The sequence below is a fragment of the Etheostoma spectabile genome, chromosome 12 (assembly GCF_008692095.1).
Source record: "Etheostoma spectabile isolate EspeVRDwgs_2016 chromosome 12, UIUC_Espe_1.0, whole genome shotgun sequence".
NCBI lineage: Eukaryota > Metazoa > Chordata > Actinopteri > Perciformes > Percidae > Etheostoma > Etheostoma spectabile.
The window spans coordinates 10,207,620-10,234,934 of NC_045744.1; the positions used below are offsets into that span (position 1 = coordinate 10,207,620).

Consider the following 27,315-nt stretch of genomic DNA (forward strand, 5'->3'; position numbering starts at 1 on the left):
ATGTTTTTGCTATAACAGTATGTCTTCTATTCTAGATTTGCATTTATTTGGTCATCTTACATCACTACTCAGCCTTTTTTTGGTCATGATTATATACCTGGAAATTCTCTGGGAGTCAAGTTGTGGAGTTTTCATATGAATCTGAGTGTGACATGAGCATATCAATAACTCCATAACGAATCCTCCCCACAATTGAGAAACTCTGGGGCAATATGTCCTTAATATTAGATATAGAAATCAGTGTTAAACATTCAAGTATTACATTTTACAGAACTTCATAGACTTTTATCAAAACATTTAAAGGCTAAGACATCCAGTCTTTCTGTATCTTTGTCAGTGATGTCAAATTAATTGAATATATTGATCAAATATATTGCATTCACATTACTGTCAATGTAAAATACAGTACAAAGCCAAAAAGGAAGATTTTTAATTCACATTTTTCACTCTTTGTATGTAATTTTATAGAAAAAAAACAAAACAATTGATTGATCAAGATAAATGGGAGATTTATGGGTAATGAAATTAATCATTGGTTGCAGCACTATTTCTATTTATGTTTAGTTACTTAAGGCTGCAACTTTATTATTGATTCATTATTGTTCTCTCAATTAACTAATTATTTGGCCTATAATTGCAGAAATCATAATTTCCCATTTTCTCTGTCCAACTGTCCAAAAACCCAAAATATGGTTTAATATCATGGAATATTAAGAAGCACACCAACTATTAATAAATGAGAAGCTAGATCCAGTTGATTTTTGGCATTTTTACCTAACTTAAATAATTAGTCAGTAATGCAAATTGTTGTATATTAATATAACCACTGAACTAATCCGTTTAGCTCTACTGTAACAACAATAATATTGGATTATAGCTTTTAGTCTTTCTCATCTTTATCCCTGCCCTGTGTAAGCTGTGTGTGTTTCTGATGTGCATCTAATTGCTGCCAGTATTTCATTTGGTGTTGCACATTCTCACTGGCCCTTGAAGGAGCTCTTCCCTTTACTCAGTCAAAACTCTACTCCTCCTCTAATGAGACCTCTGGGGTTCAACTAGACTTTGACATAAAAGTGGACGGTTAGTGTCATTCCCTGACAGCCTCAGGGATCACTGAACTGGTCTTAAAGCTGGGCAATTAATGTATACATTTGAAACATACTACCAAATACTTCCTTTCAATAGTTCTACTCTTTCATCAAACGGAAATCAGCTGCTCGTTCTCAATTTGGCAAATTTTAATACACCATGATCCTCTAATTAAGTGCTTGAATACTAAGACAAAGATAAAATGTAGTTTGCAAGATAACAATGGAAATGCGGGAGCAGCAGAGCTGTGTTTTCAGTAAGAAGGATAGCAACATTATAGAGATGAAAAAGCATTAACTTCTGCCCAGAGCACTTTATATTCTTGAGTGATTGCAGCACTGTCTTGGAGGGGATATTTTAATTAAATCATGATTTTGTGGAATGATTTCATAAATAAAAACAGTTTTAAAAATGACACATTAAAATCTAAGCTGCAGAGCAGAAACATGATAGCAGAGGGTTTCACCAGACTGTTGAGGAGATTGGAAATGCTCAGACCTTCTTATAGGAGCATTTTATATTTCCCATAATACAAGTTAGGGGGACGTACTGAATTCCAGTATACACCTGTAGAACTACAGTTCACTGCCTTGTTGTCATCATTGGTTCTGCTGAAAACCATAAAAAATACATCGATAAGACTTCAATCAAGTCGTCCAATATTTATAGATCAATATTCTTAAATTACCAATAGAAAAAATGACTGTGTATGATCCATATTCTCCTTAGAGACATTGGCTGCCATTTTTTCCACACCAGTCAAAAGAGGTGAAATGCGCCACGAGTTGTCAGTTGTATTTTTTGCCCCTTCTGTTTAAGCTTTATGTAGTTGTAAATGGAACTTTTGGCCTTAGTTCCATTTCCTCTCATTGTAGCAATCCACAGAGAAACCACAGGGGAGTGAATTGACAATCAATGATGCGTCTGTGAGATTAGCAGTCGAGTAAGGATCCTTCCATCAAATCGTTGAATAGTCGACTACTTGGGGTCACCCTATTAGCCAGACATACTGTATCTCCACAGGATTGCTCTGGCTTGTTTGTATTTTTTAAACCAATCACAATGGTCTTGGGCAGGGCTAAGCCCAGGATGCAGTGATGGTTGTCTTGCCAAATAGATAGCGGAGATAGTGAAAGGGGAGGAGCCTACATCTGGTTAGTCAGACTATGTCAGACAATTAGTCCAGCATCCCTCAGAGATGATAATCCAAGACCAGCAGAATATTCCGTCCTTAGCCTGCGATAAATGTGTAATGAACGGCAGTCAACCAAACAGAACTATGAGCGGCCCCTGTGGACATAATGGAGGACAGCGCCTATTAATTTTGAAAGCGCATCGGCCAATGGGGAAACACCAATACTCACGTCATCACTCACTCAGTGACAGACTTTCACGTTTATAGGGCTGGCCGTGCATAGCTGCGATTACAAAATAAGTCATCTGAAACTATTGGGTGTGTGTGACAAAGTGTGTTTGCTCACCACTTGCCCCATACACATCATTAACTATAGTAAGTAGACACACAGTCATACGTTAGTTTAGGTTCCATTTTACTAGGTTGCACCATGCAGGACAATTGTTTGGGGAGGGGCTGGCCTAACCATTTCTTGTTTTATAGGAATAGGGTGGTCATGGATGACATCACCGGGCCAAACCAAGTAGAGGGTTTTCTTTCTTTAGAGAAATGTTTATTTTGGTTATTATACAAAAATGTGTGAATAACCCTGACCTGATTTCTGGTCAGTGGGAGAGGAGTGAACTGGTAACTTAAATTCCATGTTAAGAGATTTCTAGGCATTAATGTTATGGAGTAGATCAACTTGCATCAGAATGGGATGGGCTGAAGCAGTTGGGTGTGAATTGACCACCCTATATAAACAGTGGGCTGTGCTGAAGAACACGTGCCTTTTCTTAGCGTTGCTACTAGTTTAATGTGTTATTTTCCTTAAGTGTTTTTGTTTGTTTGATTGTTTAATTATCCTTTACTGCAGACCACTGTAAATAAAATAATCACCTCTGGAAACATACAATGTTTGAGTCGGAGACCTACCACCTTCCTAGCCACTCTGACCAGGCAAAAACCACAGTGTGTAAATAAGAAAGTATTTGCTAACAAGTTTGCAATATGAACATAAAAGGTGATGAAATGTCAGTGTTGTGTTTGCATGCTGGAAATACAACACACAAGTCTGCTACCCCTAGTGGCCAAACACAGTTAAATAGGTTTAAGACAAAAAAAATTAGGGCAACCTCACACTTAAGAGGCTGAAACTCAAGAATGTTTGGTAGGCTAATTTGATGAAAAAATTACTTACAAGATTAATTGATTATCCAAATTGATTGAAAGTCCACTTGTGCTTAAAATTATCACACAGTAAAAGAATGAAATTAAAGTCTGTTGGTCGAGGGCCACTGTCCCCAGCAGAAGGCACATGTTAAAAAAAAGAGGTATTGATAATGGTCATGCATTGCCTGTGTGTAACCTCTGCAGCTGGGAGTAATGAAATTGTGCTTTGGCTCAAAATGCTGATGATGGGCAATTCAGAATCCAAGAGAGGGGTCCACCTCAGGCTTCTGCTGAGCTTGTATAGGACAAATGAGCTCCAGTAATCAACTTGCACGTTAAAGCTGCCTCATATCTATTGACATTTTATTCATGCAGCAATAGTATTTTTCTCCTCTTTGTTGCATTTTGTTATAGGGTCTGACACTGTGTAGTTATCCCTCTTGAAACTCAAATAGAACCTATTGTTCACTTTGATTGGATCTTTCCAAAACAAAAAGAGAATCCTTAATTCTACAATTAAAAAAAAAAAAACATTTGTGGTTTCTTCGAATAAAAAGGTTGGAACATAAGGTTAACCCCCCCCCCCCTACCCCTTTCTCTTTGATATGAAGTAATGATATGCAAATAATTGACACCACACAGTCTACAATTTGACCTTTTGATATTTCCATTGAATTACATTTTTATATATTCATCCTTCATTCTGAATGATGACTTGGCCTGGAAAAGTGAATGGGTGATAATTAAACTCACTGTTTGACATTCAATTTACCGCAGTAATCAAAAGCCTCTTTTTCTATTTACACTATCACTTCTGTTTACTTAGCACTTCTCATTGGTTTTGATTAGATTTGTAGAGAAAAAAAACTGTTATCGGACAGCAGAAGTCCAAACATTAACGTACAGATATGGGAGCAATGATTAAACAAAAATCAATTTATGGATTCAGAGTTGGCAGATCAGTTCTGAGTTCTCAGTTTTTGTTATATTTAAACTAGGTCGTATCTAATTATTTTAGTCCAATTCATCCTGTATAAACTTGCAAATGACACCCTCTCACAGTACACACAGTAATTCAACATGTTTTGCTATTTTTCACTTTTCATAATCGTTTTTTTTTTACAACCATTTATTACCACAGCTGTTATCAGGTTAGTCAGCCAATAGTCACCTTACACACTGAAATCTTTTTTCAGTGTGTAATGTGACCATTGGCTGAAAGCTGGGTTTTCTGCCAAAGAGAATCCTCTGATAAAGTAGTCTAACATAAACGGAGCAAAGCACCTTTATCAGCCAGAGCCATGCATCTTCATGCAGCAGGATGTCAGCCTTCATTACAATGCATTTGAATTAACTGATGAACACTGAAAAGATGAACAAGGAAATGTGCTATTATGGATATTTCGACTTCATTTTGAAAGGGATTTTGCTGAGTTTTTCTCCAACTAGCTGGCTCTCTCCAGTTATCAATTATATAGATCTATTGATCAACGAGCAAGCTGCAGGTTCTTCAGTATCAAAGAATTTCAGACCATCATTATTTCTGTTGCAGAGTTTCTTTATCACATTTTTTTGTACTTTGATTGATACCTTCACCCCGCCTCTATATCCATTGGAGGTCTACTTCATCACCGGAGGAAAACAATTTCATCCACTGGCTCCACCTCATTCTCCGACTGTAGAGAGAGTGGGTAGGGGGGCAACAAGCTTTATTATCCGTTCTGCAGGCTGCGAGGCAACAGTCTAAAAAAACATCTTTTCAATCTGTTGAAAAAGGGAGGAGTTGGTTTCTGGGCAGCGAGAAAGAGAAACCCCCGAAATCTGCAAGTATTGTCTGGCACTGGAGAAGGAGATGGAGTGAAAGATCAGAGCAACAGGGGTAAGCCTCTCTGGATTTTCAAAGTGATTGCCTCTGGGAGTGAAGCCGTCGCTTACATCTGCAATTATCACATCCATTTATCTATTGATGAAGGACTGTTGATGGTTACGCATGATGGTTTTCATCAGTGGAGTGATTCCGACGATTTTTTTTCTCATAAAGGAATTATTATGTAAATCAATTTTACCTCCCCCAAGTAGCTCAGTTCCTTTGTTTTTATCTTCACGGCAAATAATTCTCAAGCTTGAACAGTGGGACAGCTGCACAGTAGGACTCTAGTCACTGCTACCTGGAATCTGTGGTATATAAACCAGGAGAAGGTTGTGGAGAAAGCCAGTGTGTGAATTGGGCATGTCTAGAGTGGGCTACTAAGAAACCGCATTTGCTAAAGAAGTGCCTGCCTTGACACAGACTATTATGATTGAAGCACCCACATCCGGAGCAGTCGCCCTGGAACCACACAAAGACAATGATGCCCAAGAGACCCATCTCCAAAACACTGAGTCCAGCTCGACCAACATTAAACCAACATTGAAAGAGAGCATGGTGGATTTTACAATGAGGACCAAGATCCACGGTGTGAAGTTTGTCTTCTCTTCGGACAAGTCTAAACTGCAGCGAGTTGTCTGGATCATGGCCTTCTTCGTTTGTGTCAGTCTCCTGTGCACCTGGTCCTGGAATCGAATCATCTACATGATGTCCTACCCTGCCATCACAAAGATCTACATGGTATGGGCTCACAACTTGTCCTTCCCAGCTGTTACTTTCTGCAATAAAAATGTGTTCCGCGTATCCTCTCTGACCAAGGATGACCTGTATCACAGCGGCTACTGGATGGACCTCATGTATCCTAATCACACAGTGATGGAGAGGAGCCTGTCTATCCTTAAGGACAGCCACAAGCAGGGTCTCCTGAGCCTGTTGGACTTTGACAACTACACCCCGCCCCCTGATTACAGCATCAACACCACTGAGATGATGGGACGTCTCGGCCACCAGTTGGAGGACATGCTGCTGGTGTGCAGGTTCCGAGGGGAAGCATGCACCTACAAAAGCTTCAGCACTGTATGTACAGAAAGAAAGATGGTATTTGTCAGGTGTGGATATGAATCCGAAGACACATCTGCATTCTCTCAGGGTGTTTTAAGGTGTTGTTTCAAAACTGCAGAGAAGCCTGTCCTGTTTTTGCCTCTCAGATATGACGGTTTCTTCCCTTTTAAACATTATATCTTTAACAAGTAACTCAAGGATACAATGTTACTTTCAAGTTGTGTTTAAAAAAAAATCAATGTCCTGTCATAATCAAGGACTTTACTGGTTTTGTTGAGTTTTCATTTGTTTATATTCATCCTGGCGAGTTATTGGATTCCCAGTTGCTTTAACGTCTTTTTGCTTTATAGCCCCTGTCAACAATATTAAGGAAGAAAAATTCGAGGATTAATAATTCAGACATTGTAAATCAGTCAAAATTTTAGCTGCTGTAATTAAAACATCTGGAGGGTGTGTGGATTATATGGTCAAAAATGCAGCTGAGCTTCCTATTTAAAACACAAGTTGCACCCATTACAAAGTCCACACCCATTTATTTTTGAGTAAGCACTGAATGCTGCATTGAGTAAGTGTATGATGTTTGCAAACCATAGTCACACTATTCAGAATGGTAATATTTAAATATTTAAAGTTTTCAACGGAGAAATGTCTGCAGTAAAAAGTATGCATGCCGAGTGCATAATTAGTTTCTACAACACTGAGAATAATTTAAATCTGGGTACACACTTATTTTAAAATACCAACCTGTCACTGGCATCACATTCAACCACTTGCCTTTGTAGACTTGAGTTATAAAAATACAAAAAAATCGAACCTGTATCTGTGACTACTTTAACTGGTCTTGAGACCGTTTGAATACAAAGTCCTGCACACTGCAATATGTCTGTTGTCCATGGCGGCTTCCCTGTTTTGCACAAACCAGTGCAGATCCTCCACAACCTGTAAAGTCATGGTCAGATTGGGTTCATAATTGAGATTTAAACTTGTGTTGCATCTTCAGCAACACATGGTGTGACCAAATGAAACTCCTGTTTTATCTAAACTTAAATCAGAATCTTTAAAAACAGGTCTCTAGTCACTTTGCAGACCTCATTATACACCCAGCAGGGGAAAAGGACCAAAGAGCTGTTTAATCTTTCTGAGCTGCATGTAAGTCTGTCTGTGTCTGGATATGGAACACTGACTCTGATCTCTTGAGATCAGCTTTGCTATGCTGGTTGAGTTTTAGCCAGTAGCCCTCTGACCATTACCTCACCACACCACACTGGGTAAATTAATCGTTAGATGAAATTTCTTTCTTTCCTGCATTACTTGTTTAAAAATAAGGTGACGACAGATGCAGACAGCGAGACTGATGAGAAAGCCAGCAAAAACGTCATTCAAGCACAGTTTCTTGTCAGGGTGCTACATTATATATGACCCAGTAGTGTTTGCCAAGTACGTATATTTGGACAATGTTGACGTAGGAAGTATGGCTCAGTGTTGCAAATTACCATCTAAACTTTAGCAGTAAGGTTTTTATTGTATTTTGTTTGCCTAAAAAAGCTCATTACACTTTGTAATGTATCAGCAATTGTAAACCTAAGTCTTTAACAGTTTTAATTTGGTTTTACAACAAAACAAAAAAGCATACAGCTTGTAAACCTAATTCTGAAAATTAACAATTAATAAATAATGTTGAAATTACCACTGAATTCAATGCATTGATATATTTGACTTTGAAATCAATCTGAATTCATGTGGTTTTAATTCCCCTGTTTGAAATTTCAAAATGGTAATTTCAAATTCCAATCAGGCTTGAATTCTCGCAACCTGGTTGTTGGCTCCAATGTTTGTTTTTAGTTATTCGATAATTTTCTTTGTGAGGCCCACAAAACGATTAAAAATAAAGTTTTTAAAATTTCACAAATTACAATGACCTGAAAATTTAAATCATTTTCATTTACATTTAGACTGGAGGTTTTTCAATGTAAAATATTCCAAAGTCTTCCACATTACTACCCCTCAAGCTGTATTAAAAATATTACAATTTTTTTGTCTTAATCCAAACTGTAGAGTTCAGTTTAAAATGTCAACATTTCTAATCCTGATACTACTTTATTTGTACTTGTTTGTCAGAGAATGGAGGATTTCCAATCACAGGGAAACCTTAGGATAAATAACTCAAGCCAACTGGAGAAATTAAATTGAAAAGAGATTTGGTGTGAGCAAACCTACAGTGGAGATTGTACATCAAACATTAAGCTGAGTTGTACTGGCACAGGTTTGCTCCCACAAGAAGTTTGTAAGTCAAGACACACATATCTTTTACAAACCCAATTTAGAAGTTGTTTGTGTGGCCAGAGAGCTTCCACCTCAGATGATTCTTATTTAATGACGGCAAAACAGTACATTCACTCTTAAGTTACTCAGGGGAAATTTGGAGTGAGATTGCTACTGCTGCTATGGAAAACTCATTAATTCCTCAAATCAGAGCCTGGTGCCTGTTTAATGCTAGTACTACTTCATCTGGTAATCACAAGGCCTCAGCAGTGATATATAGCAATTCAAATCTTCTCTATAGTAAATGTGTTTAAGAGCAATTTACAAAACAACCATTAAAAAGTAGAACATAAACTTGAATATTAGAGCTAATCTCAGGTTTATCGTCCAGAGTCAGGCAGTACTGGACTCTGCCAATGATTTATTTAAACATTATTAGTTTAACCAATTTTGTTAATTGGGGTTTTATTTACTCAAGCATAATATACATTTGTGTTTTATCAAATTGTCAGAAATAACAGGAAAATTCCTAGATTTCTGTAAAATATGGTAACAAACTGATTGCCTTTACCACTGCACGATCATGCTTACTGCCGTGCGTAGGACACCCCCAAAGGTCCACCCTGAGGCTGTAATGTAATACAACTCGTACAGGTGCACAGTTTACCACAGCACATCAGGAAGGGTTTGACTTTTCATTAATGCTCTTGCTTTTTCTGTGTTCTTTTTTTCCAGATTTACACACGCTACGGAAAATGCTACACATTCAACTCTGGATTAGACGGCAACCCTTTGTTGACCACGTTAAAAGGTGGCACAGGGAACGGCTTGGAGATCATGTTGGATATTCAGCAGGATGAATATCTGCCTGTTTGGGGAGAGACAGGTCAGTACGTTAACATTTTAACTTGTAAAACCCTTTAGTAAAAATCCCTCCATCATGTTGGGTTACTCTGGAAATCCCAACTACTCCTCCAGGTCTTTGTCATTTCTATAACATGAGGAAATAAGACTTAATATACATTATATAATGGCAAGTTTTACCCAGGTCTTCTTATTCACTTTACTGCTAAATGTCTGCAGAATTTGCTTAAAACAAAATTTATGTTTTATGTATTTATTTATTTAGAATTTATTATCTTTATAGTTTCCCCAGGTTTACAACTGACCTCAGGTCTAATATATTCCATTCATTGACATATTTCATTCAGTGTATGGCAGACAACAACACCCACTGTATCTTACATAGGGTTGGGCATCGTGGATTTTAACGATTCTGTTTCCAATTTTTCATTTCGATTCTGGTTCTTATCGATTCTCGATTCCGATTCTTTGAGGGGTGGAGTTGAAATAGGTCACATGCTTATTTCACAAATAAGAGGAACGTTTTATTTTGGATTCAGTAGTCACACTAGAGCACCGCTTACTGCGCTCCATGGCTGCAACACAACAAGCGCCTGGCTGCTTAGGTAAACCAAAACTTGTGCATATTATATTGGGAAGCGACGATGGGATTTGAAACCAAAACCCTCCAAACATTTCCAATAAAGAAACGATTCCACTGGAACCTTAATTTTTTAAACGATTCCAAGTAGGAATTGGTTCTCGATGCCCAACCCTAATCTCACAGTCATAAAGTATTCAGCATGTAATAAATCTTTGGTTGTAAATCTGTTTCATATTGGTCAACCACACTAACATATGAGTATCTCTTTGCTGTTAGCATTCAGCATGGGCTTTAGCAACACTAAAAGCGGGTTTCCATAGGCGAAGGTACTTGTTGTTACGTTTTCTGGCGTGCTGTATCCACAGATGAAACCTCCTACGAAGCAGGCATCAAGGTTCAGATCCACAGCCAGGACGAGCCTCCCTTCATTGACCAACTGGGATTTGGTGTGGCCCCTGGTTTTCAAACTTTTGTGTCATGTCAGCAGCAACTGGTACCTAATGTTCAGCCTCCTCCCCTCCGACCTCAACCTTTTTTTGCTCCGCTTCATTCTGTGTTTGTCTACAAATCCTCGCCAGCCAGTGCCCATTAACTCTGTGTCCAGAACCTGGAGCAAAATCTTATCTTTGATTTACCCTGTGTGAGAAATGTGCAGTTAAGTTGTTAGATATGTAAACACGTAGTGATTCTGGATCCATGAATCTAAAGGATTACAGCAGCCAAGAAATGTTAATAGAACAGGGTCAAGTAATGATTGGATGCAAGCAACAAAAAAAAACACCAAAAATATATCCGGCAGCTCAGTGTTTGTTTTACTTTCCATGAGTCTTCACTACTTTTAACATGAGACAAAAAATATGAATAGAGCTTTTTTGAATGATGTAAACATTGTCTCTAGTGATGCGTTCAAAGAGAAGGCAGAGACAAACTGAATTCACACAGCCACAGTAAGCAGGCTTTAATGATTAAAATATGATGAGGCTTAAAGATGATTAACAATTTCTTTTTAAAACCCCTTAAAGAAATTGTTAAAGATTTATAATTTTTCTCACTGAATTTATTGCTAATATGGTCTATTGGCTGCAGATTTTAGCCAAAATCAGACTGTTTTAAAGACTTACTATCAATAACTGCCCTGCTAAGATGCCCTCTCAAGACTTCCTGAATCCTGAGGGAAAGATATTAAAACTATTATCATATGATTGATGGTAAATTGAACTATTAAAAGAAGCCTGGTGCAACCTGTCATCATATTAGTTTATTTCCCAATTCTACTAACACTTGTGTTGTCAGATTAGAAGGATGACACCAGCTATTTTGAAGACATATTTTAAAATGTACTTTGATTTAGGGGCACAGTAAAATGAAGCAAAGTGAAGCAAAAAATGCTGGTGGCAGGCTTTGTAGGAAATGTTTCCAGCCCTCAACTATCCCTTCACTGCTGTCGGTTATAGACAAAAAGTAACAAGTATAGTTAAGATTGAAATGTCTGTGTTCAACGTCATAACACTGAGCTGACATGGATGTGTCTTATCCAAATGTAATGAAAATGTAAAGCATTAATGTGATGTTGCCAAGACCACAGTCTTTTGTCTACACTAAAAGCAAAAAAGCCAAACACCAATCTTTTGATTTCCAAACAAAAACAGTGATAGAATGGGAAAATAGCCTCTGAAAAACAGAAAGCCCCTCATTGTAAGTTGCAAGAAAATGGTGCCTGTGCCACAGAAGATTTTAGGATTTTGTAATGATTACCTTTGGGATCAAGTGTATTTCTGTATTGTGCGGCAGGCTCATTAAAAATTTCCCCCACACAATCAGTCCTTTTGAAGGATAGTCCAGATGTACATCCAATTAATTACCTGAGAAATTATTCAAGCCTAATTTATATGATTTTGCACCCAAAGTTAAGGGTCTTGGTTAGTTCATGAGCATGAGATAAATGAACAAACCAAATCTTCCATTATTGTTTCAGCAGAATAACATAGCATGATTGAGGCAGAGTTTGGTAAAACAGACAATTGGACACCACAAAGATGACAAATTCTATTTTTGGGAAGCAGTTTTGAAACTACTGAAATATTTTTTTTTTTTTTACTCTCTTTCTCTGTACAAGTGTTGTAAAATGGTTTAGCCATATCCAAGAAGTGATCCTGATCTATTAATTAACATCACAAAGATTCCCGCTGAAAGCAAAAGTGCATGGATTGTCATTTATAATCGTGACACGAGCGCCCACACCAGTGACAGCTAAAAGACTTGTTTACGACCTAAAAGATGTGCTGAATTAATTAGACTGTCATTAAAGTCTGGCCAGCATTAATTTCAGTCAGTCTCCGGCGAGTATAGTGCCACTGCTCTCACTGTAATAATAGGCTGATGAAGCACTTATGGTTTCAAGACTTCATTTGTGAAGATTCTGACAGGAGTTTCATTTATAATAGGAAGCTTTGACTTGTGAGCTCAAAGAGATATGTGAAAACTACACCACCACATTTTAGAGTAGAATTATGTAATGGGGGGGGGGGGGAACTGAACTTAGTTGTCACTCAAGCTTGAATGGATGTGAGAAGAGAAAATGGCAACCCACCAGTACCAAAGTTCTCAGGCACCGCTGGGAGTTGTAGCTGATTTGCTGTTATACTGACAACAGGCAGTCTTTCTGTCCAAAGGGGTGGACCACTTTCTGTCCCTCATATTATTTTGATAATCATGTGGACTGTGTTCCCTCACACCTCACCCTAGATGAGATGTCCTATGAGTAGAGGGTGGCATAAGACTGTTTGGGCTTGCTGCATGCCACAAATACTGTATTATTAAATAGCTACACACCCATCAGTAAGTCCCACACTTTAATCTGTTGCACCCCCATCCGTGTGGCTAAATTAACAACATCCAACAACATCTGCAGTCCGTCCATCATCTTCTCTGTTTAATAGTAAAGAGCAGAGCAGTTATGGGTATTGTTTCAGCTTTAATCCATTACTGTACGTACACACCATGGCTGACATGAGCTTTAAAGTTACCGGAAGTCATTCCTTTTCAGTGGAAGCTGGCTTCTCTCAGCTGCAGAAAGCGTCAAATCCATCGGCGTTGCGTTTTGGGCGTGTTGAGCGTCAAGCAGAAAGTTGAAAGTAGGTCAACTAAATGGTAATGAACTATGGCACGGTTAAGCAGCAAAAGACCAGCAACCAATTGGATAGATGTCCTTGCTGATTCCAGAGAAATATACGATCAAACATAGAATGCTGCCACGTCAGAGTGGCCAAAGCGGCAAAACCTTCCCCGTACTTTTTGACACGCGTCCTTAAAAGGGCGGCCAGAGCTTCTTTTGTAGCGCAAGTCAGCTGCGGTGTGTACGTACAGTTAATCTGAGTCTGCATCTTCATCAAAGTGTTTTTTTTGGTTTTACCCTCTCACCGCCATGTCCAGTTCTGTTTGTTTTGCCTTTACGTTATCAGTGTGATCCACTTGGCCGCAACTTAATGTCATCTGGAGGGACCAGATGATTTAGTAGGTTTTATTACCCATGAAGACTCTGGCATCATTTTTTAACTCTGTGGGCCAGAAATGGAGTTCAATAAAGGCTTAATAATGTTTGCAAGTTTAAATCCACTCCTTCACTGATTGGCACTCTATCTCTGTCACTTTCTATTGACTGAATGACTATTGGATTGTCAGAGTTAACCTGGTTAGAGCTGGTGGAGATGATTGTAAATTACAGTGAACCTTAATGTGACAATAGCAGTATCAGTTCTTGGGACGTTTGCCAGGTAGAAGCCCTTGGCTTATAACTGCATTGCTGCAGTTATAAGTCAAGCACCATGGGTTTAGTTTTTACCGTGAAACAAAACTTTAAAATTCGGGAATTAAATGTTCCTCATTAGTGGATTAATTTACTTCGTTACTCATAAATGTAATTACCTGCTCTTTACCTTTTAATGAGAGTTTTACCTCTAATGAGACTGCAGACTGACTTCACTTTGTTGTTTAATTCACATGGCTTTGCTGACCAGGGTAGTTTTATAACTAACTCTCATGGGCTTAGATTAGATTAGAAGAGTTAATCAGTAATAAAAAAACCTGTTTTATAAGCTTCTGGGGAGTAGTTTACTCATTAGGAATCCATCCACTGTTTACTATAAAATAGGATGTAATGTTGTATAATGTCTGTTAAATTCAGCAAAACATTTATTTGTTCATTCAAAAACTCATAATTGTTGAGTTCTGTTCCCAGGGTTATAAAATGTGTCCATTGATTGTGGTGTCCTGTCTGAATAGACATATTTTACAGATTTCTCTTAAGCCTGTCTCTTTTTCTATGGTATTCTGCTTCCTACCGAGGACTAGACAAGCATCACTAATGTTCTGCATGATGTCTGCTTGCTGCTATACATGAGCAATAATGTTGGTCTGACCGGACGTTTTGTGCCCAATCGTCTCAGTGCACATTTTCATTTAAATGCTTGTGTATTTTTTTATGTATTTTCTTTTTTTTTTACATTTGTGTTGGGTTTTGTCAGTTTGTTGTCCTCTTTTGTACTTTTGCTGTACTGCACTTGCGTAATGTTATTTGTTGCAATCCTGTGAGATGACATACAGAGGGAAAACATGTGCTGTTTGCTCTTTTAGCTTCAGTACCTCCCTCCGCCTTGGGGAGATTGCAAGTCTACTCCCATAGACTCTGAATACTTCTCCACGTACAGCATCACCGCCTGCCGCATTGACTGTGAAACCCGGTACCTGCTGGAGAACTGCAACTGCAGGATGGTTCACATGCCTGGTATGATTTCAGAAAGATGTGACCAGTTAAAACATGTTGCAAATATTTTTGTCCTCATTATACCTTAATATTATTTGAAACAGGGACTTCAACAGTTTGCACACCTGAGCAGTACAAAGACTGTGCTGACCCAGCTTTAGGTGAGCCCACACACTTTACTGCATTCTTATGAAATGATTGTGATAGTTTTGCATTAATGTCTAAATTCAACCTAGTGTTCAGCTGCAGTGCCATGAGACTACTAACGCCTTTATGTCGTGTTAACTTGAAATTACTTTAATCTCAGACTGTGCTGAAGAAACAATAATGAAGTAAAATGATTGTTTAAATTCCATTAGGAAGATTTGTGAAGTGTGTATGCTTTGCTGATCTCATGGAGCTATATTTCTCCCTCCTCCATTATAGCTTCAGTCATTATTTGCTTTCAGGGAAAGTGAACGATGGCAGCAAATGTAGTTTTTGAGTTGTGTGCAGAGATATTTTAAGAGAGCCACTGTATGCAGGTTTGTTTGATTCTTCCCAGTGACCACATTATTTTTAAATGACTTTGATCATCCACAGACTTTTTGGTAGAGAAAGACAACGATTACTGTGTCTGTCAGACTCCCTGCAACATGACTCGCTATGGCAAGGAGCTGTCCATGGTTAAGATCCCCAGTAAGGCATCTGCTAAATATCTGGCTAAGAAATTCAACAAAACTGAGCAATATATTGGGTAAGTATTTGGTAGCAGTCAGTTATTCAGATCTCAGCCTTTTTTTGTTGATTGATGGATGTACTTTAACGTAGCCTGACCTGGGTCTCCATCGTTCACCTTCAATGTAACAATAATGAAAGATAGTTACACAGGATATGTGAGATACCATTTGCTGTAATGTAATAATATTGGGTGTGCTCTTTCTGTCCTCTCACCAGAGAAAATATATTGGTCATGGACATCTTCTTTGAAGCTTTGAATTATGAGAAGATTGAGCAGAAGAAGGCCTATGAAATTGCAGGGCTTCTCGGTAAGATGCTCAAAGTTTCAGGTTTATTGTAACAGAAAAATGTGCTTGACCTTGGTATCAGCACTCTCAGCAGGCTCCCACCACACATTTCACATAGTGTGTTCACGCCTGGTCCTTTGAGGTTTCCTCTTTGAACTTGTGAAACAGGCTGAACACATTTTTATAATCTGATGCTGTTGCAAGGGCAGCCGGGTTGGGTCTGATGAGAAGTTGGGCTGGATGGACACTTTTGACAATTCTGCTCAGATTACTCTGAGAGATACTGAATTAGAAGTGACAGCATGGGGGATGCTTTCACGCACCATTGTTCAATTACTGTACCTGCCCATATCTGTTAATCTCTCTTCTTCTAGGTGACATTGGAGGACAGATGGGGCTGTTTATCGGAGCCAGTGTCTTAACAATCCTGGAAATATTTGACTACCTGTATGAGGTAAAGTGATGGTTTTCCCTAATTAAAATGTAAACATTAATTCTATTTATTGTTGTCTTCTGCTTATAAAGGTGGATAGTTAAGTATAACACTTTACAGCTAATTGTTTTTTTTATTTTGACACAATGTAAAGAAAGTCTGAAATAACCTTTGATTATATTTGTACTCCTTGTGTTTAATCTTAAAGGAATAGTTTGACATGTTAGGAAATAAGTATCCAAGAGTCTTATGTATTTATGGTAAATCAAATGAATTGGCAACCAATTGGTGTTGCTTGGCTAGCCTGGCTCGGTTCAAAGGGAACTAAATCTGCCTACAAGCACCTCTAAAGCTACCCAATTTGAATAGACACCTATATAACACCTTAAATTTTGTTTGTTTAATGCATACAAAAACTGAAGTTTATAAATTTTGGGGGTGGTTATGTGAAGTATCTGACTATTTGGCTGGGAGCAGTAAATACACGGTTGCCTAACAACTGCTCCCGCCACAAACTAGTCCAGCACATAACCTCCTGCAAAAACCACAACTTGTAGTTCCTGCACTCCGGTTTTCGTTTGGATTAAATTAACTATATGTAACTTTGTAATTAGTGATCTTAAGTAAGCTCTTTCCCCTGTTCCCAGTCTTCATGCTAAGCTAAGATGACTAGGAGTACCTTCATGTTTACTGTACAGACATGAGAGTGGTAACAATTATCTCATCCGACTCTCGGCAAGACAATGAATATTCGTATTTTCCAAAATTTAAATTAAATATATTTTGTACTGCTAATGTTCAGTATTAATTTCACTGACCATGATGTATTCCATCTGTAAACAATGTGTATCTGATGTTTTTGTATATAGGTGTTTAAGGATAAGGTGTTGGGCTACTTCATACGCAAGAAACGACCACAGCGTTGTCAGAGCGACAATCTGGTAATTTTCTAAGAATGCATTTGATTGAATGAAATGAATGCGATGTAATAAATGAGCCTCTGGAACAACAATAACAACAAAAAATGTTTGCTAACACTGGAAATGCTTTTGATGAACAGCATCAGAGAGAAAACAAAGCCACACAACACTATATTATCGTTAGTTTCAATTTCCCATGCAGAAAAGATGTACTGTGCTGAAAACAATCATTACTAATATATAAACCTTGTGTTTATAGCACAGTATGAATGCATAATCACTGTATATAATATTATGCACATACAACACTTTATTTAAATGGGGAATATTATAGAGTAGCAACACAACTTATGCCCTACGGTGACAGAAATCTATAATAGTTTTTACAGATGGAATTCAGATGAGGGGCAAACAGACTCTATAAAGTTTTTTATGGTTTGTCATGTGTTTTTACTATTTGAGTTCCCTTGACCCACAGTGCATGGACAAATTCAAGTTTCTGAGCTGCTCTGGATTAGAGTAACTTCTTATAATGACTCATAAACTGCTTTTACATTCAGATAACTCACTTTTCAGTATTTACACATTATACAGAAGCTTCTCAATGTCACCCTCCATCATGTAATTATGGTTCACTTATAGCGGGGAAAGCGGTTATTGTACTCTGGCTTTGCCACTTTATGTCTGGCAGTATGATCAGAGGGAATTCATAAGGAATTCATGTAGAAGAATGAGCAGAAAACAGAACAAGATTAAGAGGTCTGGAGATTGTATTAATATTTCAATGATCAACTAATTTTCAAAGCCTTCAAGGCAATAAAGCGCATTTAAACTTTAAAATGAAAGCCAGAATAATGTAGGGCCGTTCTGTACTGCCTTAAATCACAGCATTTTGTCAAGCCCAGTGGTTTAACACACTGGCGTCCAGAGGCACCTCAGCTTCCCCTTCAGACTGTAATGTAAGACCAGAACTGAAATGTACCTTCTTAATATCAGTAATCAGCTCATTCTTAGCACATACTACTGAATCAAACCTGACTACAGTTGAAGAACTGTTAGTTAACCCACTGTGCTGAGAAAAATATGTGACATTACTATTTTCCGTCAAATTTTAAATTGATGTTATTAATCATAGCTCATCCACAGGTTAACCTTTATCTCTTTGACAGAATAATATCTTCTCTGATAAATAACTAGCTCCTGAGGAGTCCTACGTAGAAGGTGCTTGGGTCCACTTTTATTTTTTATAAATTATTTACCGTATGTTCTTAAAAATGCTTATTTAGTGATATATGTGGACAAACTTAAATCTGTTCTGTTTCACCAGCATAGTACATCCATAGTATATTAGAGTTCAGAGACTATCTACATATTGCGTTTCATACCATACAAAATTGGTGACAATGAACATAAAGTTAAATGACATTCTGTCCCTTGTTCTTTTATATCTTCATATCTCTATAGTTGTCAGTTCAAATTCAGATTACACAGAAGAGCAATCTAAATTCTTTCTGTTATTTCAGGGATAATCTGTGTGAAATGCACAAACAACAATCATGACTTGGTTCTGTAAAAAACAACCATTTTTATCATAGATGTAATAGATGTCAAGTTCTCAAACAAATTGTATTTTATTAATTTGTCTAACTCCCAATACAACTACAATTATCTTTTTTTGTTTCAAAAAACAAACTAAACTTTCAATCCAAATTGAACTTGATTTCAAAATATAAATTGTAACAACCATTTAATTCAGTTCTTGGGGATCACTGGTCGTATCTCATGTCCACAGATCAACTAAAAGCCACTAATCCCCCTCTGCAGCTCATTGTAGGGTTGGAAGCACTAACAAAAGCAAAACATTTCCTTTTTTTCTGGAGCTGTTTTAATCAAAAGCATATAAGCCGATTTTTGTTCAGTGCAGACCCTTTGTACCCAGGAACACCAAATCCCCCAGTTTGCATCCATTATTGGCAAAGTCTTAGAAATGCAAGCTCTAATTCTTTGTTGTGTGACACACAAGCCCAAGACTTTTTCATTACCAACAATTCAACATTATGCCACTTTTCTTCAAATCTGTGAAAAAGCCATGGGTTTGTCTCTGCATGTGGTTTCTGTTTGTGCATGCTCAGTTGCCTCGGGTTCAGGATTTCGTTTGATAGCTGATGTGGAAGAAAAGATCTAAATAAGTTGTTTATTCTCTGCAGTAGAAGTGGAGATATGTTCATTTAAGCCAACATAGTTATGAAGGAAGTTATTTTAGTCTGGTTTTTAAATGTCAGTAGATAAAGCATTTATTTAGTGGGCAGATATTTACAGTATGTCATGCTTTTACTGGAGTCTTACGTAGTGTGATATTTACTGTATTCTGCCCCATTCATTTCATATGTTCACCTGCTTACAATAAACCATCCTTTTGTACTTTCTTTCTCTCATTTTCAATAACCATTTTTCAACTAGTTCATTGTTCACATCTCCACTCAAAAAACCCAACCGTAAAGTAATGCATTTTGTGTTTTTTAGACTCTATTTTAAGTTTGACTTTCATTCTCTTTAGTGATCTTCAACACTTGTGGGTGACAGTAATCATCTTTTGTTTCCCCTGCTCATTAAAAACACTCAAATCTTTTTATTGGAAAATTTTCTTCCTACTTTAATGATGTCGTGGAGGGGAAAAACACTCTTGCTACGTTCCCTCACTACTTTTACTATAAGCATTTGCATTGTGTTTTATTTTCATTTCAGTCACCCTCACCCATCTTTCTTTTCATCATGTCTATTCCAGGTGTTTCCAGAGAACCCAACCAGCCCTGGTGTCACGCCTAATCATGCCCCCAGGTAGCACACCCCATTGATAATAGATGCTCCCTCCCATGCTGTCTCTCTCTTTTATACATACCTGAGACCATCTCATACATCATTTCCTCGGTGGCTACAAATGATTTGGTAGATAGGGAAGAAAAAGAGGGGTGATTATCACACTGCAGTTAGCATTTTAATGTCTACCGTTGGCTCAACAGAAGTTGGTTGGATTCTCCAGGTGCATAATGATTGGATTCTCTGCACTATGCAAAACGTGCACCTTCCACTGAATAATGATGCTTTCTTTCCCAATAGGATAAAGCGCAGTACTCCTGTGAAAACAGAATACATATTTATTGAATTGTTGTACAAAAAGTTGAACCACACGAGATCTATTTATTTCCATGCAGCACAGAGGTCCATTTAGAGGCAATGCATTTGAGGCTGGTGCCAGATAACATCACTAGATGCATTACGTTGTGATGTTATCACAGGTCTGCATGCAGTGAGTTTGCACAAAATATTAATGTTTTTTTGTCTGTTGGAATAGCCAGTTTTCCCAATGGGACTACCAATGGTTGTTTTTCACATACAGTATCAGGAGTATCATCTACTCAGCGAGCACCTTTGCACATACAGGGGGATGCAGACATATGTGGATGTTTCAACTTCCATAACTTTAAGAACCTAATATGCTAGTGTAAAAACAGGACTAAAAATATGCTGTTTTCTTTCTCTTCTCCCTTCTTTCATTCATCTTTCCCTACCTTCCCCTGGTTTTCTTTAAACGCTCTTTTCACTACCTGTGAAACATATGCGATGTGGCTGATCTTGGAACTTTCAAATCTGTTGTATTCATTATCTCATCATTGTCCACATATGTTTCTGTCTATTTATGGCCCTCCATCATATATCCTTTTCTTTTTTCTAATGCGTTTTTGCTCAATTTGTCCTCACCACATACGTTTTTACGTTGTTGTTTTTTTTTTTTTTCAATTTCCGCTCCATCCCTTCATCGTCCCGGTCGCTCTCATTTTACCTGTGGCTCATTTATTTCCTACATCATCATCATCCCTCCCTTCATCGCCCCTCCCTTAACCCGGTTGAACTCGTCTTCCCTCCTTCCCTTCCCTCTGTTTTGCAGAGCACCTGTGACACCCTCCGGAGTCACTCGGACAGTCTCGGATTCACGCCGAACATGTTACCTCGTCACCCGACTCTAGGCAACTTCGAAGAGTTTGCTTGTTGACAACATCAAGTAGGGGTTGGGGGTGGGGTGGCACATCTGGGGACTTGACAGCAAACTGTGAAATAATTTATGTATTTATTGGTTCAGTGTATAACTCAAAAACGTATACATGTAATAGAGTTTATCAACGCCTGAATAGAAATAGAGTACTATCATCAGAAAAAAAGAGACCACTTTCAAAACAGAACTCAGGTTTAACTGCCATGTCAAGGCGTCAGTGTTAATTTATTCATGTTTCATTTCGTGGATTTGTTTTTCTTATGCAATCACTTTAGAGTTATTAAGAGTCCGTGACGAGAAATGCGTCCAAAAAAAGCTTCCGACCTCTGATGAGATGTAGTAGTGTTGCAGAGGTTTTGCTGTACATCAATTATAAAAAAAAAAAGAGAATACATGTGGATTGGTATGTGTAGCATTGCAGTTTCTCAACAGTGTTACGTCTCCGGCTGTATGCTGTATTGAGTGACCTTATACTGTCACCAGTTTGAACAGGAGAGCCTTTTCAGAAATCTGCTCAACTTCAATAAGCTGATTGTTGGATTAAAAAAGCTGATCATACCTAAATCAAAACACTAGACTGGTGTTTGATGTTGCCTTTTGCTACTGTGAGGCTTTGGATTGTCTCATGAATAAGACAACTGTGCTAAATCAATTTAAAACCAATTTAAAAAAGGAACTTGATTATTTGTAAATCTGCAAGTATCTAGTTTTGATTCACGTGGATGGCGTTAACTACCGAATTGGATTTGTTTATTAACTTATGTCACTTTTTACACATAGTAAGGGTAAAAAAGGCCATGATTGTATTTTTATTAAGCTGACGTTTCAATCTTCATTATTTTCCCATTTTGTGGGTTAGTGTTGCTATGCTGACTGTCACAAAAAAATGCTAGGATGCAGCTTGCTGCGAAAATTCTTCCTTGTTTATTTACATTGAATTCACTAGAAGAGAAACAATCAGGTTTTCCTTTTTAACAGTTCTTCAGTAACAATTCTTTTTTCATTACTGTGTCTTAAAGGTGTTCATCAGCACAATCCCCTGTGATAGTAGTCTATTCTCTATTGAACATATGTAGACTTTAAAAGGCTTGTTGGTGACATTCCTAAACTTGAGAAAAATGTGTAAATACAAATTAAATCAAATGCCATAAAGAAATTCTATACTGCTCATGTGAGACATTTGTCATATATATATATATATATATATATATATATATATATATATATATATATATATATATATATAATATATATATGAGGGAGAGAGATGAGTGTTTTTTCACCTGTTCTTACACCAAAAGGAATTTGGATTTTCTATCTGGGTGGACCGTAAGTGTCTTTGAGTTTCTGGTGATTACAGTATAATGTAACTGACAACTAAATAGACTTTATTAGATACAAGAGAATTGCCTCAAAACATCAAAACCACCACGCGCCTCAGCCCATTCAGTTCAGTTGATTTATGACAGGAATGCATTGTACAATTTTACCATTGTATCCTTTTATTATTATTCCAGAAGATGTAATAAGTCACAAATAACAGTTTGTGATGTATAAATGATCAAGTATAATAAACTCCTATATTTACCTATCTTAGTTACGTACACAACTTTTCTTCTTATCTTCGTGTTAGTGCACTTCCTCTCTTGTTATTTAAATCCTTGACACTACACTTATGGAATGTAGGTACTTGCATATCCTCACTATAAATACTTAAATACTTACAGGAAATTCAGAGTATAGTTTTTTTTTTATGTGAAACTTTCAAGTATAATGCCAATCAAGTTAAGTGGTGTTCATAACACTGTAGCTTTATTACTCTGTTGACTGTGTATTAGATGACTGTTGATGTGAAGCACAAACCCTTGGAAATCAGCCATCACTTGAAAGCCAATGACTGGACGTCTATGGTTGTGACTTCCTTTTATGACTTTAGTTTTAACTACAACCACTGTTGAACGTGGTGTGTTCACTGTTAAAAGGAAGAAGAGCTTACTCCGAAAGGAACTGGACACCACCTCGTGAAAAGAAATTATTTAAATGAAACCTTTACTTTTCAATGGAAATTAGACTTTTCAGGAAACAAAAAAGGTGAATCAGTGACGCTGGCTCATGAGCAATAAATGCACTGAATCAGATACAAGTGTTAACAAATTGACATAAAAAAAAAAAAAGTTTGGGGATTTTTCAATTCATGACCTATTCAACAGCTGGAATGGATGTAGACTGAACAGCTGCCAACTGCAACACAAATATATGATATGACAACTGTATATTAACCATCAATAGCTAAATACATAGACACAAATGTCAATTTACGTTCCACAATGATGCTATTCTGATGATGCTGCATTGTCATGATGATTTTGAGTATGTGGGTTTTTGTCGTCTTGTCGGGTTAAAAAGCATAAAAATTACCCAGCATTACCGCAAACTGTGGATGAAGGAATTGTGAAAATGTCCTGGGTCTTTACCTCTCTTCCCCACACCCCCTGCCTTACTACCAGTCACAGAACAGCAGAGTGTATCTGAACTGGCAGAAACTATTACTGAACTGTTTGTGCTCAATAGGGAGTCCTGATATTTACTGCATAGTTATGGCCAAGTAGAAAACCATATTCTATATATTTCTGTCACCCAACACCTAGATTTAACCTCTTTAATTCTACGTTTTTCAGTTGTTAAATCACCCATTTTCTTCCTTGCATGACCATTATGTATTCTATCCTATCTCTGGTCTCTTAATGTAATCTTAGACATGCTATTCACTTTGTATGGTCCCAAATGTATTTTTGGAGCCAGATTAATCAAAATGACATTCTCCACATCCTTCTCTAACTAGGCTTGGGATCGTGCAATACTCAAAAAGATAGATATTCTGCAGATGTGGGAAAAAGGCTATATCGTTCCATCACTTTATATGGATTAACGGAAAATAATGTGGCTTGAAGTGAAACTAAAATGTGCCTTCAAGACTGGTTATTAAAAGTAACACTAAGGTTTCCATCCGCAAAACATCTGGGGAATTGAACTTGCTTCATCTGGCTCTATGTGCTTTATGTGACTTTTATTGTAGATATGTGATTGTAACTCTGAACTGTACATTAAATAGTTAATACACACTTAACTATGTGTAACGTAGTCAGTCTTAAGTCAAACTGTTACTTCACTAACAAACCAAACTGCATGCCAACTTAAAGGCCCAAAAAACAGAATCACATTCTCTAGGATAAAATTAGAAACCGTTTTGGCAAATGGACCGACTTTCTGTTTTTGTGTTTTTAGCTCGTCTCTTTGGTTAGATGTGGGCTCAACGCTGGAAATAGGTGATGTCAGACTTTTGTGTACCTTTGAGACCTGTGCAACATTTAAATAATATCATTTTGCCGGTTGTTTACTAATGTTGGCAGGTTACAAGCATTCCGTCCTGGTGAAGCAGACTAGCTCAGTTTTTTTGATTGTTTAACTCTTAAAGGTTCAGTAGGTAATTTTTATAAAAACATTTGCTGAAACCCACTATATCCTGACAGTAGCCCATTTAACAGAGCACCAGAAGGAGGCAGAGGAATGGGAGTTTTTTTGATTCATGTAGTACTGTCAGGCATAGTGTCAGTTTAACCAAACAGGACAAAAGGTTAGTTTTTATAAAAGTTACCAACTGTAGGACCTCGTTTATTCCTAAACCTTAATGTGATTGTTGCTTATTTAGACACATTTTGTATACCGAGAAAAATAGTGTATTTCAAACCAAGTTTTCAAGTGCTTTAAACAAAGCTCATACCTAGTTTAATCAAATGTATAGCAACGTGGGCTTGTGTACACTGACACTGACAAAAGTAAGTAAACAAACAGTTGAGATCCAGTCTACAAGATTATTTTTACTATTTACAACAGATGTTTCCTAAATGCAAAATAGTCCAGGTGACTTGAGAATGTGCAAGCTGTGTAAATAATTTTCAAAGAAATCAAAGTGAAAAAAAAAAAAACAATCTCACTACAAGGTGTAAATAGTAGCTGTTTTGGAGATTTCAACTATTTCACACAATCTTCCTCAGCTGAGTTTGCTCAGTTGTCATGGATATGACTGAAAGCTCCACAACAGCTACTTACATGGATGGACCATAGGGATGGACCTTCTGGTGAGAGAGTTTTGTCAAGTACTGGTTCCAAGCTCAAGAACGCACTTCCAATTTCAAAAGCAAACATGTATTTATGTCCACTTTATGTCCACTTTTTTCACTTTATTTCACTAAAAATATTGAGTGTATTGGCAGAAATATACACAAAAAGAATCAGTGACATCTGTCCCAAATTTGACCAACAAAAGCAAAGTGCAAAATGTACTTTTCAACCAAAATTAAAATGTAAGCTGTATGAAGTAACTGTACAGTAGTTTGTCTTAAATGTCCTGTCATTATAAGATAATGAAATACTGAGCAAATGCTTTTGTTTCTTTTCATTACAACTTAGACACACACACACACAACCTTCAAACATTTTAAATCCTAAAAAGAGTTGGCTAACCACTATAGATTTGAGTAACATATCATTTATAAAGAGAATTTCTGTACCAAATAAGGTTGTGCTACATTTAAACAAATGAAAAACAAATGAGCAGACATTCCACCATAAATAAATACATGCATCCATTATGTTGTCTTACATCAGCAAAATGAAAATAATACATTTACCTATTATTAACACAGCTACTTCAAACAACTCATTATGTAGCCTTTGTGGGATAAGTAGCGCTGTAACAATCTGGAGTGAAATAACACTGCAAGCTGTTAACCATGTTAATATAACTAAGTTACCAAACTGGAAACAGCTAATGGTGCAAAACAATCATCATATGAAAATTCAGATTATCAATGCCTGGATGATTTTATCTCTTATTCAACAATTACAAAATAATTTCAGGAGAGTTAAAAGCATAACTATAGTTTAATGATGTAAAAAAAAAAAGTCACTAATGGTCCACTATTCATATATAAGCCCATTTATTGATGACTGGCTATAATCCTGGCTGTCAGTGTTCAACATACTTAATATTAAAAACAAAGTGCACAAATGATGAATACAAGAGAGGAAATGAAAAGCCTGAGAAAAAGAGAAAATCATAAATAGCCTTCCCATGCTCTTACACATGCTTGTAATAGGTAGTGGGACAGAGGGACTATTTGTATGTGGAACATCAGAATGACAAGTCTGTAGTTTGTTCTGGTCTAAAAGGTAAAAATACCAATATCAGTGTATTTTACAGATCTATAATTGCATAATAATCTCCTGGAAAGAAGTGTAATTTGGTACTAATTACAGGGAAAATAGTGTACACTTCCAATTACTCATTTCTAATTAAAAGCTAGTGTAACCTTGAGAGTCATTTAGTCAATGTAAATCCATAAGAGAATCATTTATAAATAGTTACTGTTTAATTTTTTTAAAGATAGAAATTAGTACCAAATCACATACAGTAGTTTTACAAATTACAGACTTGTAAAATAAAGTGTTACAAAAATAACATACAATCCTAAAAATAAAGTAACATCAACTTAAGCCTATAGTTTTTAAATAAATTGCTTGCTTTTGATCCTAAAATCAAGCAATTAAGATCGAAACATTGTAGCCTTAAGCTGCCTGGGAATCACTAGAGCCAAATATCAGCAGATATTAACTTATCACAGACGTGTCAGTACCAGCACCAGAACTAGAGTATATTGTGGCTAATAATGAACAACCTGCAGAACAGAAATGCCAAATGTTTTAGATCATCCATAAATAGTTTCACCAGTACATAGTCTTTCCACACATATCTCAATTCTTTAATAATCAAATTTGAGTGAATCTCAAACATTTGTGTTTATGCTTTGTGCTGGTGGCCAATACATCTACATTTTTCAAACTTTCAAATATCAATATAGGTATTGGCATCCAAACAAACAGTCTCCACCAATGTTAAGACTTTTAATGGAAGAAATTAATGGTAGGTCTTGTTTACAAATGTTTCCACATGTATAAAAATGTATTCAATGCAACTCATAGTGCACCCTCCCACATTAGTGCTAGTTAACTGGGAGGCTATATGTACCAAATTAAACAGGCTTGCAGTTTAAAAGAACCTAAAACCT

The 27,315-nt window shown here is 37.0% G+C and overlaps 1 protein-coding gene across 6 annotated transcripts in view; it reads left to right on the forward strand.

Moving 5' to 3' along the window:
• asic1c (acid-sensing (proton-gated) ion channel 1c) overlaps positions 1-24,314 on the forward strand; it is a 100,088-nt gene extending 75,774 nt beyond the window's left edge. For 3 of the 6 annotated variants that reach the window (XM_032532033.1, XM_032532034.1, XM_032532035.1), the window contains 10 exons: positions 9,303-9,453; positions 10,380-10,507; positions 14,647-14,797; positions 14,881-14,937; positions 15,359-15,512; positions 15,713-15,804; positions 16,158-16,237; positions 17,086-17,157; positions 19,922-19,974; positions 21,083-24,314. In XM_032532033.1, the coding sequence (XP_032387924.1) occupies positions 9,303-9,453; positions 10,380-10,507; positions 14,647-14,797; positions 14,881-14,937; positions 15,359-15,512; positions 15,713-15,804; positions 16,158-16,237; positions 17,086-17,157; positions 19,922-19,974; positions 21,083-21,161 (1,017 nt within the window). In that variant the 3' untranslated portion in view covers positions 21,162-24,314. Of the gene's footprint in view, positions 1-5,095; positions 6,321-9,302; positions 9,454-10,379; positions 10,508-14,646; positions 14,798-14,880; positions 14,938-15,358; positions 15,513-15,712; positions 15,805-16,157; positions 16,238-17,085; positions 17,158-19,596; positions 19,637-19,921; positions 19,975-21,082 lie in introns of those variants that run through there. The other 3 variants (XM_032532037.1, XM_032532031.1, XM_032532032.1) reach the window with 3 other exon arrangements.
• Positions 24,315-27,315: the final 3,001 nt, after the last annotated feature.